Source organism: Mustela nivalis (genome assembly GCF_964662115.1).
Source record: "Mustela nivalis genome assembly, chromosome: 10".
NCBI lineage: Eukaryota > Metazoa > Chordata > Mammalia > Carnivora > Mustelidae > Mustela > Mustela nivalis.
This window is the reverse complement of record NC_139029.1, coordinates 36,093,242-36,113,740: the sequence shown is the minus strand read 5'-3', so window position 1 is coordinate 36,113,740 and position 20,499 is coordinate 36,093,242. Positions and strand designations below refer to the sequence as shown.

Genomic DNA, 20,499 nt, shown 5'->3' with positions numbered 1-20,499 from the left:
AGATTGAGCCCCACATCAAGCTCTGGGCTTAGCGGGGAATCTGCTTGAGATTCTCTCCCTCTCCCTCTGCTCCTCCCCTTCTCTCTCTCTCTCTCTCTAATAAATAAATAAATCTTTACAAAAAAAAAAAGAAAGAAAGAAAATTGCTTACATTGAAAATCCTGGAAACAGGATTTTTCCAATTGTATTTACATAGAGATATCTTTTCTTCCCCTGTAGCCATTCATGATTTCAAAAGCACTTAATAAATTGATAAACAGAATTTTAATTTCATGGGCTCTTGGGTGGCTCAGTTTATTAAGTGTCTGACTCTTGATTTTGACTCCGGTTGTGAGCTCAGGCTGGTGAGATGATCCCCACATCTCGCTCCGAGCTGGGCATGGAGTCTATTTAAGATTGTCTCTCTCCCTCTGCCCCTGCCTCCTCCTCTGTATGCGCCCTCTCTCTGTCTTTCTTTCTCCCTCCCTTCTCCCTCATCTCTCAAAAAATAATAATAATTTTACACATGCATATGTACAGAGTTAATACTTTTAGGAAAGACATTCTAGTTTTGCATACGTTGTGAGAAAAACAGTCTTAACCTAGTAAGGAGCAGTTTCAAGAAATCAACTAGCATGCTTCCAAACAAACTGGCACAACAATCCCAGAAAAGTTAAGCAGAATTACTTACTTTTTCCTTGATACAGAATAGGATCTTTTTTTTTTTCTATTTGCAGTAAAATATAACATGAAATGTACCACTTCAGCCATCTTAAAGTGTATAATTTCAGTGGCAGTAAGTACATGTTTTGTAACTGTTGCTGAAGTCTAGTTCCTGAACTTTTTCTATAATCCTAAACAGGAACCCTGTACTCATTAAGCATTTACTCACCATTTCTCCCTTTCTTCAGCTCCTGGCAACCATTAATCTGCTTCCCATATGGACTTTTCTATTCTGCCTTTTCATCTAAGTGGAATTATATAATATGTAGACTTTTCTATCTGGGATTTTTCATTTAGCACACTGTTTTCGAGTTTCATTCATTTTATAACCTGTATGAGTACTTGGTTCTTTTTATGGTTGAATAATACTTCATTGTATGGATATATACCACATTTTGTTTATTCATTCATCTGTTGGTGGACATTGGGCTGTTTTCATCTTTTGTTATATGAATAGTGCTTCCATGAACATTTATACACAAGTTTCCACTTAAGTACCTGTTTTCTTGCCTAATTTAATACCTAGGAGTGGAATTGCTGGGCCATGTGGTGTGTCTATGTTTAACTTGTTGAGGAATTGTCAAACTGTTTTCCATAGTGCCTGTCCTATTTTACCTTCTCTCCAGCCATGTAAGAGGGTTTCACTTTACCTGCAGTCTCACTAACACTTACTATTCTTTTTGTTTTCTTTTTATTATAGCCATCCTAGGGCGTGTGGATTGGTTTCTCATTGTGGATTTTTTTTTTCTCATGGTTTTGATTTGCATTTCCCTAATAAGTAATGATGTCAAACATCTTTTTATGTGCTGTTAGCCATTTGTATATTTTCTTTGGAGAAATGTCCATTCAAGTTCTTTGTCCTCTTTTAATTGTTTTTTTTTTTTTTTTGTCTTTTGATATTTAGTTACAAGTTTGCTTTAAATATTTAGGATTCTAAATCCTTATCAAGTATGATTTATAAATATTTTTTTCTCATTCTATGACTGATCTTTTCACTTTCCTTTTTTGAAAAATTTTTAAAAAATTTTAAAAATTGTGGTAAAATATACACAATATAAAATTTACCATTTTAGCCATTTTAGTGTATAGTTCAGTTGCAGTATGTACATTCACATCATAAAGTAGTATCTCTCACTACGATTTTGATTTGTACTTCCCTAATGATTAGTGATACTGAAAATTTTTCTTGTGCTTATTGGTCATTTGTATATCTTTTGGAGAAATATGTATTTAAGCTCTTTGCCTACTTTTGAGAAGTTTTTTTCAGGGTTGTAGAAGCTTCTTTATATATTCTGGATATTAATGCCTTATAGATAATTATTAGCAAATATATATTTTTATTAAATGGTTTGCTTTTCACTCTCTTAAATAGTGTCCTTTAAGGGGTGGCTCAGTGGGTTAAGCCTCTGCCTTCAGCTCAGGTCATGATCTCAGGGTCCTGGGATCGAGTCCCACATCGGGCTCCCTGCCTGCTGCCCTACCTACTTGGGATCTCTCCCTCTCTGTCAAATAAATAATATCTTTTAAAAAATAGTATCCTTGGGGCGCCTGGGCTGCTCAGTGGGCTAAGCTTCTGCCTTCGGCTCAGGTCATGATCTCAGAGTCCTGGGATCGAGCCCCACATCTGGCTCTCTGCTCAGTAGGGAGCCTGCTTCCTCCTCTCTCTCTGCCTGCCTCTCTGTCTACTTGTGATCTCTCTCTCTCTGTGTGTCAAATAAATAAATAAAAATCTTTTAAAAAAATAGTATTCTTTTATGGGTGAAGTTTTTAATGTTGATGAATAGAACTATCTTTTTTACACTTTATATCACTCCCTTTTCTTTTTCATTAGAAAACGTGCTTGACTACAATAATCTGTGAACTATAAAGCACTGAGCATGCTGGGCTCTGAACACAGCTGAGTAAAGACACTGTTTGAATTCAACATCTGTCTGAGTAGCAAATGGCTAAACTTGCTTTTTAAGTATGGCAAAATAGATTTCTCTTTTTGTAGCTTTATAATGGAAGGCCAAGTAGGCAATGGGGTAATGGACATTTCAACTATAAATTTGTTAATTTTAAAATAGACTCAAATTTATAATTAAAAATTTCTGGAGTTTAATTTCAATTTTATTTAAACATGAACAGCAAAATAGTCAACTAAGCTCTGGCTTTAGAACATGCCTGAATCACACAGGCATTATCCTGTTAACCTGATGACCACAGTCTATGTGCTTGAGTTGATTTTCTGGTGCCATGAGACTAAGAGCATTTAGGTTCTTTTTGACTTTCAATCCTCCTTCTTCTAGGTCGACCCCCCAAGTCCCAGGGCTGATGCTTTATTTGGATCTTCTGGCAGAGACTGTGAAAGAGATGGATGGTCCAGGATGCACAACGGTAAGTTAAAGGTTGTCTCTCTTCATTGCTTTAGTTGCCTTGGCTACAGCCAAGCCTTTCACTTGCATCAATGAACAGAAATAGATTCTTTGCTGTGTTTGTGGATAATAAGGCATACTGCTACTTTTTACAACTTGTGGGACACCCAGATAGGTACTGTCTAAAAATAATAGAATTTCTGTGCTGCTATAAACTTAGCTCCCTCTTTGAGATTCAAATTACATAGTAGCATATTAAAGACTGATAACCTCTTAGTGAAGGAAAAGAAAGACTTGATTTTGCTTTGCTCAACAATTTCTAAGTTTATTTGACTATGGAACTATGTTCCTACCTTAACATATACTCCTTAGTTTGTGGAAAAGGCTTTGGGAAACACCATAGTAAAGAAGAGTTCAAGGTTATGGGTTTAGGAATACATTTACAGATATATTTAAATACTTTGTCACTTTTAAATTGGGCATTTTTGAACAAATCATTTTAACAACTTTGATAGTCAGTATATTACAGAATGAAGATAACATGGTATATATGACCAGGTAAAATGCCTTAGCACACAGGCCTTAATATCCACTGTCATTATAATAATGCTTACATTTCTGAAAAGATAATGTCCTTTAAGTTTAGTTTATAGGAATCTTTTTTTATCATAGGCCCCGGTTCTAAGGGTTAGAGAAGTTATTTCTTAAATTCAATCTGAAGATGACTTTTATGAAGAAGATGAAATAGTATTATGTAATTAGGGATATTTGAGTGTTAATATCTAGAATCATTGGTTGGTCAGTTCAGCAAGCCTTCCTGAGCAGCCTTTAAATTAATTCACTACACATTGATAAGGGCATAGAAGGAAGAGAGACAGTGAAAAAAACATGATCATAAGATGTCGTGAGTGTCCATCTCTCTTCGTTTCTAAACTGTAGTGTAGAATCTTTTTTTTAAAATGGGGAAATGACATATTTTTCTCTGAGAACATCCAGAGTTTGTGCTCATTTATTTTCATGTTTTAGCATTAGCAGGAAGATAGATGTGGTAGTCAATAAGTCTTTAATAACCACCATAGAAGATTATATGAAATTAGGAACAGATGTTATACTGTTTCCCCTCTTGGAAGAAATGTATGGACATTGAACAAAAGGTTTAAGAACAAGAAAATAAAAAATAACTTCAATATAGATATTCCTTTGGAAGATGTTTTTGGAATGCACTGAAGCATCTGATTTCTCTTGATAATTATTAGGTACTTGCCAGTAGAACTGTTAGAGTTTCTAGTAACTTTTGATTGCCATAGTCAGCTACCTATATAGAGGTACAATCAGAGAGGTTAATAGTGAGGTCAGCTTTTGTTTTTTAAACTTTTTATTTAGACATAATTTCAGATTTATAGAAAAGTTGAAACAGTGTAAAGAATCCCTATATACCTTTCAGAATCCACAAATACTATATTTGCTTTTCCCTCTTCCTCTCTGTCTCCTCCCCAGCACAACCCCGCCTCCATCTCTGTGTGTGTATATAAAGTTTTTTTTTGGGTTTGGTTTTTTTTTTTTTTAAGATTTTATTTATTTATTTGACAGAGAGAAATCACAAGTAGATGGAGAGGCAGGCAGAGAGAGAGAGGGAGGAGGAAGCAGGCTCCCCGCTGAGCAGAGAGCCTGATGTGGGACTCGATCCCAGGACCCTGAGATCATGACCTGAGCCGAAGGCAGCGGCTTAACCCACTGAGCCACCCAGGCGCCCTGGTTTGGCTTTTTTTGACAAGGACATTGCTATGGACAGAATTGTGTCCCTCCAAAATGTTTATGTTGAAGCTCTAACCTGCAATGTGGTAGTATTTGGAAACTGGGCCTTTGGAAGATAAATAGGTTTAGGTAAGATTCGGAAGGTAGAGCTTTCATGATAGCATCAGGGCCCTTATAAGAAGAAAAACCAGAGATCTTGCTTTCTCTCTCTGCTTCATGAAGACACAAGCAGAAGGTAGCCATCTTCATGCCAGAACTAGAGCTATCCCCAGAACCTGACTGCACTGACACCTGGATTTCAGACCTCTAACCTCCAGAACTATTGTATAAGCCCCTCCCCAGTCTATATGTTATTTTGTTATGGCAGCATGAGGAGACTAATGCAGATATTATGTGATATAATCATGGAAAATCAGATAATTGACAATGATATGATAATAATAACTAATCTATAAACTTAACTCAGATTTTGTGCCTTGTCCTCATAATATCTTCATAGCAAAAGAAATTCCACATCATGCATGGGCTTCAGTTAACATGTCTTTTTAGTTTAGGTTTTTTTTTTTTTTTCAGTGAACACATTTCAGCAGTTTAACTTTATGGTATAACAATTAACAATAAATGTGTTACATTTTTTCAGTCAATGCCAGCATTTGGGGATTTTTTTCTCTTTCATTTTCATTTGATTTGATTTCTTTTCTGTGTTCCAGAATTCATTGTTTATGTACCACACCCAGTGCTCCATGCAGTATATGCCCTCCATAATACCCACCACCTTACCCCCCTACCACCCACCTTCCCTCCAAACCCTCGGTTTGTTTCTCAGAGTCCACAGTCTCTCATGGTTCGTCTCCCCCTCCAATTTCCCCCAACTCACTTCTCCTCTCTATCTCCCAATGTCCTCCATGTTATTCCTTATGCTCCACAAGTAAGTGAAACCATATGATAATTGACACTCTCTGCTTGACATATTTCACTCAGCATAATCTCTTCCAGTCCTGTACATGTTGATACAAAAGTTGATACAAAAGTTGGGTATTCATCCTTTCTGATGGAGGCATAATACTCCATTGTATACATGGACCATATCTTCTTTATCCATTCATCTGTTGAAGGGAATCTTGGTTCTTTCCACAGTTTGGCGACTGTGGTCATTGCTTCTATGAACATTGGGGTACAGACGGTCCTTCTTTTCACTACATCTGTGTCTTTGGGGTAAATACCCAATAGTGCAATTGCAGGGTCATAGGATAGCTCTATTTTTAATTTCTTGAGGAATCTCCACACTGTTTTCCAAAGTGGCTGCCCCAACTTGCATTCCCACCAGCATTGTAGGAGGGTTCCCCTTTCTCCATATCCTCTCCAACACTTGTTGTTTACTCTCTTTTTAATTTTGACCATTCTAACTGGTGTAAGGTGGTATCTCAATGTGGTTTTGATTTGAATCTCCCTGATGGCTAGTGATGATGAACATTTTTTCATGTGTCTATTAGCCAGTTGTATGTCTTTTTGGAGAAGTGTCTGTTCATGTCTTCTGCCCATTTTTTGACATGATTATCTGCCTTGTGTGTGTGTTGAGTTTGAGCAGTTCATAGACCTTGGATGGCAGCCCTTTGTCTATAGTGTCATTTGTGAATCTCTTCTCCCATTCCCTGGGTTACCTCTTTGTTTCGTTGACTGTTTCCTTTGCTGTACAGAAGGTTTTGATCTCGATGAAGTCCCAAAAGTTCATTTTCACTTTTGTTTCCTTTGCCTTTGGAGACATATCTTGAAAGAAGTTGCTGTGGCTCTCAAGATTACTGCCTATGTTCTTCTCTAGGATTCTGATGGATTCCTGCCTCACATTGAGGTCTTTTATCCATTTCGAGTTTATCTTTGTGTACAGTGTAAGAGAATGGTCGAGTTTCATTCTTCTACACATTGCTGTCCAATTTTTCCAGCACCATTTATTGAAGAGACTGTCCTTTTTTCACTGTATGTTTTTTCCTACTTTGTCAAAGATTATTTGGCCATAGAGTTGAGGGTCCATATTTGGTCTCTCTACTCTGTTTCACTGGACTATGTATCTGTTTCTATGCCAGTACTATGCTGTCTCGGTGATCACAGCTTCATAGTAAAGCTTGAGATCCGGCAATGTGATGTCCCCAGTTTTGGTTTTCTTTTCCAACATTTCCTTAGCAATTCAGGGTCTCTTCTGGTTCCATACCAATTTATGATTGTATTTTCCAGCTCTTTGAAAAATGCCAGTGGAATTTTGGTTCAGGATGGCATTAAAAGTATAGATTGCTTTAGGCAGTATAGACATATTTTTTAAATTTATTTATTTTTTATTTCTTTTCAGCATAACAGTATTCATTGTTTTTGCACCACAATGTGTATTCTTCTGATCCATGAGCATTGAATGGTCTTCCATCTTTTTGTGTTTTCTTCAATTTCTTTAATAAGTGTTCTGTAGTTCCTCAAGTTAAAGGTAAAGGATTCGTACTTGAGGAACTGCAGAACACTTTAGATTTCTTTAAAATGGATCAGTTCCCTAATCTATCTTTGTATTTGACACTGATGATTTTGAAGAGCATAGGCCAGTTAATTCGGTTGAATGTCCCTCAATTTGGGTTTGCTTGATTTTCCCTCATGATTTAATTTAGATTATTCATTTCCCCCCAGAATACAACAGATGTGATGTGTTACTCTCAGTGCAACATGTCAGAAAGCATGTGATACTTCTTTGTTACTGGTGATACTCATTTGCTCTTTAATTAAGATGGGGTCTGCTAGGTTCTGCATCATAAAGGTGCTATCTCTTCCCTTTGTAATTAATGGGGAGATATTTTAAGACTATTATATCCTGTCACCTCGACTTTGACTCCTTTAGCATACATTGATGATTCTTGCTTAAAACAATTTATTGCTGTAAAGTTTGCCAAATAGTGATTTTTAAAATTCCCTTATTCTTTGTACATTTATTACTTGCCCTTCTACTGTAAAGAGTTTTTCCATCTCATTTCTCTACTTTAATGTCCCTATCATTTGACTGCCTTTTTTGTCTAGCCATTGGGTGGTTGTGCTTTAGGGTCTCAACAGCTATTAAAATGCATATGGGAATTTCTTATGATAGAGTGAATTTTCATTAGTGACTTTAATGGAAATTCTTAAACCTTTTCTTGCCAAATTATCCTACCTAAAAATTAAATTTTTATAGGATACCATTTCACCACCATTGACTATTTTAGTCATCATAATAATCGCATGAGGATGAATTTAACTATATTTGATCAGGAAAAATGACAGAGGCCTAGACAGGTTAAGTGGCTTGTTGGAGAGTTCCAGAACAGTCCTGGTTGGTCTGGGGTCCAGGGTTTCTTGCCCCAACTTCCTTCCTCCCACCACTCTTCCCACTTACTCTATTTCCACTTACATGTATTTTTTTTTTTTTAAGACAAGTTTTTCAAGCACGTTATCTTTATCTGGAATTTCCATAGTATATAATTCTAATTGTAATTTGTGCAGTCCTTTTGAAGAGATCCAGCATGTCTTGCGTTACAAGAATGTTTATAAGCTTTATCCGACCATTGGTATTTTTGAGGAGGAAATTGAGGGCATCATCCTGGCCCCTTTTTTATTTGCTTAGAATATGAAAAGATGTTAGATTCTGTCTCCTCTTTGAAGGAATCTTCTCTTATTCTCTTCATTTTGAAGATTCTTTTATGAGTTTCATTTCCACCAAAGATTGTAATCTTTTTATGAGCTTCAACTAACCTCTTTGTTTGGTGGTTATTGTTTGTAAAGTAAAATAAATTGGAAATTATATTCTGAAAGCTAGTATGTCATTACTGGAATAGAGGGTAATAAATGGTAACATTTTACTATTCTGAGTAAAATAGCAAATAGTCATTTTATATGTATACTTACTAGCAAGATATCTTGTTTCAGCTTTTATTTAAATGTGTGCCTCATCTCACAGAGCAGTGGGTAGCTAAACTATCATTTTAGGTATCCCTTTTTTAGTTTCTTCATTTTCTATTATTAATTAAACATTTTTATCAACTTTAGTAAGCTGTAATTTATATATCATAAAATTCACCTATTCTGAGTACACAACTGAATGATTTTAAATAAATTTGCACAGTTATAAAATCTCCACAATCCATTCTAAGAATATTTTTATCATCCAAAGGAATTTCTCATACCCATTTGCAATAAATCTATATTCTCACCTTGAGTCCCTGGGTTGTTTCCACTTTTGGCCATTATGAATGGTGCTACTTTGAGCATTTTCATTGGAGTCTTTGCATAGATACATGTCTTTATTTATTTATTTTTTGATACCTGGGAATGGAATTACCAGTTCATATGGTAAATCTGTATTTAACTTTTTAAAAAATTGCCAGTTGTTTTCCAACATGGCTCTGACATTTTACATTCCCACCAACAATGTATGATGGTCTAGTTTCTCCACATCTTTGACAACACTTGTTATTATTGCCTTTTTTTAACCATTCTAGTGGATAGGCAGTCCTGTCTCACTTTAATTTACATCTTTAATTTAATTTACATTTAATTAATTAATGAATGAAATTACATTTTAATTTAATTTAATTTACATCTTTAATTTAAACTTTAATTTACATTTGACTAAGGGAATTGAATGTTTTTTCATGTGCTTATTAGACATTAGTTTATCTTTTCATGATCATCATTCTTCAGCCACTGATAAGTTTGCTGTTTGCTAAACTTCACACAAAAATGGGGAAAGTCTGAGTCTTTTGCTGATGAGATTTCAGAAAGCAATAGAAATAAGAAAGATGAAAACATCAGAGGTCAGAGTAACCAGTTTCTGGTGAAGGTATCAAAAGTGATCAAGAGACAGAAAACACATGTTGTATGTCTTTCCTTTTTAGAAGGTGGGATCCCCTAAGAGATATTAAACCCTGGTTTTATTTCATAAAGCTGGGCATCTTAGCTTTGATTCCAGTTACAGGGACTGGCATATAACAAATACATGGCTGTGTGCTCCACGAAGATTCACAGGAGAGCAGAGGCCAACCTTAGGATGTTATGTGGGCATTAAAATAGTAATAGGATAATTGCTGATAAAGGACTCCAGGGGAATACTCTTTGAAGTTTTGTAGGTACACACATTCATCAGTAGGGATGTTTTGCAATAGTAGTAGCACTCACTACCAGAATGGGGTTCAATTCCTTGAAATCATGAAAAAAAAGATAACAGTACCCTTCCAGGTGGAATACTGTAGAGGTTGCCAGAATATGAATTGATTCATAGGGAACACATATTGGCTGTAATCATCAGAATGGAGCTCAAGAATTATTTTGATAGAAAGGATGAGCTAATACAGGGATGCTAAGTTTTAGAATAAAGTTTCTTAAGCCCTTCTTGGTTAAAGTCAGGACTGGCCCTTTAGGACTGAGTCATATTTGAGCCTGGTGGGTGAGGGTCCACTGTGGAGAGAGGAAGGATGCAAAGGCTCTAAGTTATCAGAATACTCCCAGCAGAAATGGTGACCTTTGTACAAAGTGGATCTTTGTTTCTATATTAGATGGTTGCTATGGAAATATTTTGATGACTGATTAACACATTTGTTTGTTTGTTTGTTTTTAAAAGATTTTATTTATTTGCTTGACACAGAGAGAGAGATCACAACTAGGCAGAAAGGCAGGCAGAGAGAGAGAAGGGGAAGCAGGCTCTCTGCCAAGCAGAGAGCCCGATGTGTGGGGCTCAATCCCAGGACCCTGGGATCATGACCTGAGCCAAAGGAAGAGGCTTTAACCCACTGAGCCACCCAGGCACCCCACCACATTTGTTTTTAACACATACAGTTAGTCACTACTTGATACCTGACTAATCTGATTATATATCACATCCATTTTGTTAACAAATCCAGAATGTGATGTCATTTTTGAGACTAAAGGCATTTTGATTCTCTTGTGTGAAATAATCAAAGACCTTAGTTCCATTACTTTTGGACAATAGAGGAGGTCAGCTTCCTGAAATGTAAAGCAGAAATACCTACTCATCTTATGTGTTCTACCAGTCTGCTCACGCTGCCACAGCAAAATACCATAGACAGGGGACTTCAACAGGGGATGTTTATTTTTCTCACAATTCTAGAGGCTAGGAAGCCCCAAATCGAGGTGCTAGCAAAGTAGGTTTCATTCTGAGATCTCCTCTCTTGAGTTGTAGAAAGCTGCCATCTCCCTGTATGCTCACATGACCTCATCTTTGTATACACAGCTTTAGAGAGAGAGGGAGAGTGTGTGAGCACATATTCATGTGCAAGCTGTCTGCTGTCTTTTCTTAGAAAGATGCTCTTTCCATCATGAGGGTCCTACCTGCATGACCTCATCTAATCCTGATTACTACTCAAATGTCCCATCACTATGGGGGTTAGGACTTCAACATAGGAATTTTGGGAGGAGACCAACATTCAATTCATAACACCTATTCTATTTCATGAGGTTATTAGAGAACCAGGTAATAGCTAACATTTATTGAATGTGTTTTCTGCTGGCCTTGATTCTAAGTACTAATATTCATTGGTTACTTAACAATAATCAAGAATTTTATAGGCACCTGGGTGGTTCAGTGGGTTAAAGTCTCTGCCTTCAGCTCAGGTCATGATCTCAGGGTCCTGGGATCAAGTCCCACATTGGGCTCTCTGCTTGGTGGGGAGCCTGCTTCCCTTTCTCTCTGCCTGCCTCTGACTATTTGTGATCTCTCTTTCTCTCTCTGTGTCAAATAAATAAATAAAATCTTTAAGAAAAAAAAAGAATTTTAGATACTATTATTTATCTCCATTTTACAGATCAAGAAACATGAGGTTTAAAGAAGTAAAGTCAAAGGTGATCAAGGTCACAAACACATATATACATGCACAGTCTGAATTAGCTCTATTTTTTCTTCATACTTCTCTCTCTTTTTTTAATTTATTTTTTATTTATTTTCAGCATAACAGTATTCATTATTTTTGCACCACACCCAGTGCTCCATGCAATCTGTGCCCTCTATAATACCCACTACCTCCCACCCCCGCCACTTCAAACCCCTCAGATTGTTCTTCATACTTCTCTTAAGTGTGACCCATCCATTAATGCTCAGGTTAGCTTTCTCCTCCTTAGGAAGTTTTCTCTGATTGCCTTCAACCTTGAGAGATTAATCTCTGATATGACTTTTTAAAATAACATTAATTGCCTGTACCATTCTCGCTTAGCCTCTTCTTTTATGCTGCTGTTATTCAACTTTGTGTAACTTAACCAAGGTAAATTACAAGCATTTCACAAGCATGGGCCATGACTTTTATCTCCTTTATCTCCTGCTTTTAGAATACAGTTAGTGTGAGGTTAGTGGGTAATTATCAGTAAAGGTGATGAAGTGCAAGCGTCGGGAACCTCAGTTAACAGCTGGATCTCTAAAAATAAAAGAAAATTATAAATCTGTCTCTGTTAGGGTAGATTTATAAATGGTTTGTGGAAAGCAGAAGACATACTGGAGTTTTAATATACTGATAATTTTAATATTACATTAGTTGCCAGAAAGGATATATACCAAGTACAGAAATTATTACCTTAATATTCAAAGTTAGCACGTGTGGAGAATTAGGTTCATTATGTCCATATCATTCTTTTATTTCTGCTGCTGTGGCCAGCTATACATTATTAGACTTTATGGAAGAGAAGTTGAGCTGGGATCTATTTTTATTTTTAATTTTGAAAAGCACTTGAAGTAAGTTGAGTCTTACTGACTTAAAGCATAAAGCTGGCCTTGTGTGCAAGACATTAATGTTTCAGATAGTCACTGTAATGGTTCAAGACACTTGGTAAACAAATAGACTCAAAATGGATGAAGGACCTCAATGTGAGAAAGGAATCCATCAAAATCCTTGAGGAGAACACAGGCAGCAACCTCTTCGACCTCAGCTGCAGCAACATCTCCCTAGGAGCATCGCCAAAGGCAAGGGAAACAAGGGCAAAAATGAACTATTGGGATTTTATCAAGATCAAAAGCTTTTGCACAGCAAAGGAAACAGTGAACAAAACCAAAAGACAACTGACAGAATGGGAGAAGATATTTGCAAACGACATATCAGATAAAGGACTAGTGTCCAAAATCTATAAAGAACTTAGCAAACTCAACACCCAAAGAACAAATAATCCAATCAAGAAATGGGCAGAGGACATGAACAGACATTTCTGCAAAGACATCCAGATGGCCAACAGACACATGAAAAAGTGCTCCATATCACTCTGCATCAGGGAAATACAAATCAAAACCACAATGAGATATCACCTCACACCAGTCAGAATGGCTAAAATCAACAAGTCAGGAAATGACAGATGCTGGCGAGGATGCGGAGAAAGGGGAACTCTCCTACACTGTTGGTGGGAATGCCAGCTGGTGCAACCACTCTGGAAAACAGCATGGAGGTTCCTCAAAATGTTGAAAATGGAACTGCCCTATGACCCAGCAATCACACTACTGGGTATTGACTCTAAAGATAGAAATGTAGTGATCTGAAGGGGCACGTGCACCCGAATGTTTATAGCAGCAATGTCCACAATAGCCAAACTATGGAAAGAACCTATATGTCCATCAACAGATGAATGGATAAAGAAGAGGTGGCATATATACACAATGGAATACTATGCAGCCATCAAAAGAAATGAAATCTTGCTATTTATGACAACTGGATGGAACTAGAGCGTATCGTGCTTAGCAAAATAAGTCAAGCGGAGAAAGACAACTATCATATGATCTCCCTGATATGAGGAAGTAGTGATGCAACATGGGGGCTTAAGTGGGTAGGAGAAAAATAAATGAAACCAGATGGGATTGGGAGGGAGACAAACCATAAGTGACTCTTAATCTCACAAAACAAATTGAGGGTTGCTGAGGGGATGGGGGTTGGGAGAAGGGGGGTGGGGTTATGGACATTGGGGAGGTTATTGCTTTGGTGAGTGCTGTGAAGTGTGTAAACCTGGCGATTCATACACCTGTACCCCTGGGGATAAAAATATATGTTTATAAAAAATAAAAAATTAAAATTAAAAAAAAAGACACTTGGTAAACAAACAAGATCTTGTGCCTTAAAAGAAAGCTAATTAATTGACTGACTATTGACTATCCTAGGTCTCTCTATATATAATCATTTTTTTTTTTTAATAAGGTAGTTTGGTAAAATAAAATATAGAATGTTAGAATGCTTTTGACTAGAATGTGTAAGGAAGTGGAATTGCAAATTATGGTTCTGATTTGCTTGAATGTCAATATACAGAGATTATAATACTTAAGTGTTGACTTCTTTAGGTAATGAGGAAAACCCAAAACCCGCATCTGCAATATAGTGGTCTTTATCCCAGGAGAGAGAATAGTTTTATGATCCACTTTGTTAGAGATACTGTGCTAGGAACTTTCATAAGCGGTATAATTTAATCATTACTATGACTCTCCGAGGCAAAGTAGGCATTGTCTTCATACTTTTAAAATGAGGAATGAAACACGGATTACTTATATAACTTGACCAAAGTAATATATTTGATAAGTGGTGGAATCAGAAATTGCATTTAGGCTTGTTTGACTTAGAACTTGAGACTAACGATGTTGATGATGAAGTTAGTTTATTTATTTTATTTATTTTATTGCCTCACATGTAATACTTGATATAGTATTTAAAACAATTTATGAAAGAAATACATGAGACAGATTAGGAATATGAGACTTAGAAAGGTTAAATAATAAGTTCAAGGTTATACAGGAGGTGCTAGTGACTGAACTGTATTATGGATGTATTTGTCACAAGGTCTGTACACCTGTGCTACCACACTCTAAAGCTGGTCCTCTTGCCATTATACTCACTTGACTGTAGTATAGACTCCCAAGAATGGGAACACTTGCAGTTTGGCAATACCTATCAAATACATATATTCAAATTATATTTCATCATAAACTGGTTTATCTACTAAAGATTATCCATTCCATGTAGGTGAATTGATTTAGCAACAAAAAATTATTCTGGTCTATATTCTGATATCTCTAACTCCAATGAAAATGGTATTTGTGTAATCACCTAATTACTGAAGAATGGATACAGATTTTACCTTACTGTGTATCATCTTTACTCATATGGCATTGTTGAAGGATTTTAAGATACTTTTGAATACTGCTGTATGAAATTATAATCATAGAAATCAAAGAAATTATAAACAAATAAACATAGAAATTGTAGCAAAAATCAAAGATGAAACCAAATTTTCTTCATTTTGATATGAAATATCTATAATTTAATTCTTTTGTACATCCTTTTTCAGATCATGCTCATCTTGGCTGCTACCGACCCAAGGATTATAAGGTATGTAAGTATAAATCACAGAATGATAATTGTCCTGGCTTTCACATAAAAGCCATAATGCACATAAATGTACATTTCTTATATATATGGTCAGAGATTATTGTAATCATTTAGTCAAGAAAATGGACAAACAATATTGTCATATCATAGAATATCATTATTTTGGCTACAATGTCAAGTGATAGAACAGACTTCTTATTGAATGTCTTTGTACAACAATTTTTGGCTTTTGATTATTCATTTAGGTTAATTACTTATTGAATGTGTTTGTGTATTTGTGTGTGAAAGAGAAACATAGACCAGAGAAATTGGTGGCTTTTAGTAATAACTTGCACAGTACTATTTCTCAACTTCATTCATAGACCATCCTTATAATTTTTAGAATATCTGCATGTAATTTGTGCTGTTTTCTTTAAATTCACTTTTTATTTACCTCACTACTATAAATGAAAAATCAGTATCTTATGCTTTAAATGGATGATTGCTCTAAAGGATACAGTGAAAACAAAACAATGTTACAAAGTTCTGGCTAGGTAAACAAAACAATGTTACAAAGTTCTGGCTAGGTTGTTTTCCAAAAGCTCTGAGGCATGCTCTCTATTTCTTAAAATGAGATAAGCAACGATAGAGAGGTGTAGGAAACATACCAATAGCTAACTGAAGGTTTCTGACTGAAAGAGAATTGAAAAGATAATATCTGTTTTCTTTTGTAATTCAGTGTTATTTAGTCTATGTCCATGTGCCATGTAAAATAATCCTGTATATCATCTAAAATCACTTTGGATACCATAATAAATTATGGGCCATACCACTAATAGTTTGTGTCCTCCATTTTGATAAGTATCATCTCAGAGTTTGTCTTTTCTGTTCCTAAGTGAAAGCTTTTTGATAAGGTCTGTCAGTGTATTTGAGAAAACAAAACAAAAACAAAATCATAGCTTTCCTTATAATACCTTTGCTTATTTACTTGAAGACAATCTATTCTGTGTTTACTAGCACTGAACAGCATAGTTTGAGTACTTTGCCATGCTTTTGGGCATGATAAAGGAAGTATGGGACAGTTAAGTAATGAATCAAGGCAATGTATGACTAAGAACTCAAATCTAACAGAGTATCAGAATCATCTAGGTGGAACTTTTTAAAAAATTCATTCCAGGTACTAAATTGAAATTGTTGAGAAAGGAGACTGGAATTTTTAAATTTTTAACACATTTCCAGGTGATTCTGATGCAGCTCTCTTGCCATCTATCCAAGGATTGGCGTTTGAGAACCACTAGCATAGACTATGAGTATAGCATTGGTATTGGTGGAACTGTCTCTTGCATAGTGTGTGTATATGGCTGTGCCCTTGTTTAAGGCTGCTGCTGCAAGAGTGTGTGCTTGGCATAATTCACCTGTTGCAGATCTGTCCTATTATGTGGAATGTATTACACACACACACACACACACACACACACACACACACACATACAAGCACACTGGTGTGTGTAATATATATGCATGTGTACACACATAGGTCAAAAAGCATAATATTCTTTATCTTGCAGGGTAGCCACCCTCATTTGGTCTACCTAAAGGATAAGCCTCAAGTTATGCTTCATGATTTTTATAATCATGTATTTATTTTCATCTTTGTTTAAAATATGCTTGTTTTCCTAATCTCTAAGTTCCAGGGTGGTAGGGACCTTACTGATCTGCTTATTGATAATTGCTAGTACCTAGAATATTAGCTGATATATGGTGTGGATTCCTAATATATGTGTATTGAACAATTTTTTTTTTAAGATTTATTTAAGAGAGAGAGAAAGAACAAGTGGGAGGGGCAGGGGAAAGGGAGAGAGAATCTCAGACAGACTGCCTTGAGTGTAGAGCCCAACTCCAGCATGACCTGAGCCAAAACCAAGAGTCATACGCTTAACCAACTGGGCCACCCAGGGGCCCTGTCTGAGTGGGTTGTTAAGAGAAAACAAGTAAACCAAATATATAAAAATACAGAATGGAGAGACAGGGATAAAGTTTATAAGCTACTAATCTTTATCTTATTAGAGTGACTGTAATCCAGCTCTATGTTGGCTGGTCCATTTAAAGATAAGTGTACAATCTTCTTTCCCACTTGAATTCTTTGAAAGAACTGAACTTTAATTGTCTCCCACTATCATTTCTGGATTCTTCACTTTTAGGGTTAGAGTGAAGTTGATCATTCATACTATCCTTGTTAAAGCAGTAGGTGGTAAGTAAACTCACAGGATTATTTTTAAATTCAAGGGGTAGATTTTCATTGAAATGCATATATAGCATTGAAGACGACTGCTAGCTTCTCTATGGAAAGAATGAACGTTCTTATAGGCACATAGTAGCTGGCTAATAAATATTCAGGGAATAGAACACTAGGATTTCTACAAGTAAAAAAATGTCATAAAGGTGGGAGTGCTTACAAAAAAATTTCTGGAAAAGGACTTTGCTTGAATCCTGTTCAGAAATATATTTTGCATAGACAAGAGAAAGAAACCAATGTAAAAAAGTCTTAGGATTTATACATATATACAGGGTCCTGGGAGAAAAGAGAAAAGAGAAACAACTAGTTTCGTTTGAGTAGAGGGTAATACTGAGGGATAAAGGCTTTTTAACATCCTTACTTTTCTATTTTTCTTACATCTTCTTATCTCTATATCTGCTGCCTCCCCTTTTAAGATTTGTAGCTGTTTGATCACTATCTATTCTTTTGACCAAACTCAACTCTCTTTACCTTGGAAGCCTTATAACCCAACTGTTCTCATAAATGCTTGTATTCTTTTCACTTCTTTTTTTTTTTAATTTTTTTATTTTTTATAAACATATATTTTTATCCCCAGGGGTACAGGTCTGTGAATCACCAGGTTTGCACACTTCATAGCACTCACCAAAGCACATACCCTCCCCAATGTACATAACCCCATATTCTTTTCACTTCTACCATTACTCCCCTGAATCATTGACTTCTTCTCTCCAATGTAGTTCCAATATGCCTGTGTCGTAGGCATTCATTTAGTATATGGGTTCTCAGTGGAGATTGTACCACTCAGTGGAGTGTACCATCTCAGTGGAGATTGTCAAGGTGGCATTTAACAGGTACCATTATTACAGTAATTTAGGGGAAGTACTCTTGATATTTAATAATAAGGGATGCTAGATATTCTGTAATAGTGGGACAATGCCAAACGGTGAGGAATTTTTATGTCCCACATGGTTTTTAGCTGTCTCACCAACATGAAAAACATGTTCATAGTTATTAGAACAATTCTAACTCTACATAAAACACAGGTACCTTTACATTGTTTTGAGATACATATTATAGGGATACAAGTATTTTATAAAGCTTATACCTTTGTTTTGTTAAAAATATGTGGTATAGTATTACACTTGATGAAGTATAGGGCAGCTCATTTATTTTCCTGGTTTTCTTGTATGGAATGGCTTATGATCTTCTTACATTTTAAAACTCCAAACTATTTATGTAAGTGACTGTAAGCATCCACTATGTTTTCTAGAATAGTCATGCTTGAGCATTTATGTATTAAAGTACATATTTTAGGTCATGTTCCATTAATTTCTCTTTATACTACAGTTAAGACAATTTGTTGATTTTTGATACATTTCATTTCAAGATATAAATGAAGGCAATACAAAATATTTGTTTTTAAATGAGAACTGTCTTAGTTTGGGCTACCATAATATATATCATAGACTGGGTGATTTAAATAAGAGAAATTTATTTTATCACAATTCTGGAGGCTATGAAGTACAAGATCAGGGTGCCAGCCAGTTTGGTACCTGGTGACAGCTCTCTTCCTAGCTTGCAGACAGCTGCCTTTTCACCATGTCCTACATGGCAGAGAGACAGGAGTGCATGAGAGTGCAAGCTCCGGTATCTAAGAACAGTATCCCTTTCAGATTAGGACCTCACCCCAAAGACCTCATTTAACCTTAAATCCTTACTCAAAATGCAGTTAAGTGGGAGTTAGGACTTCAACATATGAATTTTCCAGAGACACAGTTTAGTCCATTGCAGGGACTTTGGGAGTGAAGGTTGAAAAAATCAATGATGCCATATGTAATCAGTGTATGAGTAAATGAATGGATATACATCTAATAACAGAGTATTTCTGAAAGGATTAATAGAACCCATTTTACCTGGGTCTTGATAAAGATATCCTTTCTAGCTTCAAATTTGCCTTCAGTGCTATTGATCATTTTGTTCTCTTGTTGATTCTGTAACACACAGTCCAACCTAAGTTCTACTTCTTCTCCTTCTCATTTTCCATACATAATGTCATATTCTACTTTGTCAGAGAACATATCAGTCAGTTGTGGATGGAATTAGCCTCCATTATCTTCATCTCTACTTCAGTCTTTCTGTTAATTTCCACTTTCTTTTTCCTTCTACTCTGCCTTCTTAATAACATTAACACCTTCTTTGCCTTTATTTATTTATTGGCTCCATCTCTTTTGACCACAAACATAATAATAAAAATCAAGTTAAATGTATATAATGGGTTCCAGTTTTAAAGCTTTTCATATGGATTATATCACTGGATTACATGTAGCTTTATAATTAAACAATAATTTTTATTCCCATCTTAAATGACAGAAAACAAATTCTGCAGAGCTCCTGAAAAAGAACATACCTCTCAGTCTGCATCGCCCTATCTTTATCATCCTCTCTTTCTCCTTCTTTTTACTGCTAGACATTCAAATGAACATTGCTTCCACTTCTTTATCCATTACTTCTAAACTATTTGGGGAAAATGAATTTTATGAGAACTCTCAAGCCAGAAAGTTCTTATATTTCTTTGAAAGGGATAGGAAACCACCTTAGTGGAAGTGGAGAAGCAGACCTGGCTTTAGGCAAAGTTATGATATATGTGTGGAATATATGGTTGATTTCTAGTAGCCTTACATCACTCTTAGCATCCTCGAATGGCTAAGCATCGCTTTATTACACCGGGTGCCTCTTGGACTTAGAAGAATATGGATTTAATGTATCTTCCTAAACCCCTGAAAGTAAGTGTAATGTTTTGTTCATTTTATCCTCACTTGCTATCAGGCATATAGGTATCTGGTGGACACTTACATAATGTTTGAATTTATGAATAAATATCACATCAAGGTCAGAGTTTTCTGCTTGGATTTTTTATTCCCTACCACTTAGTTGTTCCTGCTGCTCCTGAACTTACGCACTGTTCCCATGGTGTCGTCACTATCCTTCTCCAGGTCATGTCTGTATTTCTGCTTCTGGATTTTTAACTCATTCAATGTAATGCTAGAAATTCTGAAACTTTACTATTTCA

At 35.9% G+C, this 20,499-nt stretch overlaps 1 protein-coding gene and 1 long non-coding RNA gene across 6 annotated transcripts in view; one reads left to right on the top strand and one right to left on the bottom strand.

Moving 5' to 3' along the window:
• The window catches only part of LOC309843112, a 1,054,942-nt gene that overhangs the window by 805,191 nt on the left and 229,252 nt on the right, over window positions 1-20,499 (bottom strand). The window lies entirely within an intron of this gene.
• Window positions 1-20,499, top strand: part of SPATA6 (spermatogenesis associated 6) — a 150,539-nt gene that overhangs the window by 71,469 nt on the left and 58,571 nt on the right. For all 3 annotated transcript variants that reach the window (XM_082686348.1, XM_082686349.1, XM_082686350.1), the window contains 2 exons: window positions 2,991-3,078; window positions 15,132-15,172. In XM_082686348.1, the coding sequence (XP_082542474.1) occupies window positions 2,991-3,078; window positions 15,132-15,172 (129 nt within the window). The remainder of the gene's footprint in view (window positions 1-2,990; window positions 3,079-15,131; window positions 15,173-20,499) is intronic.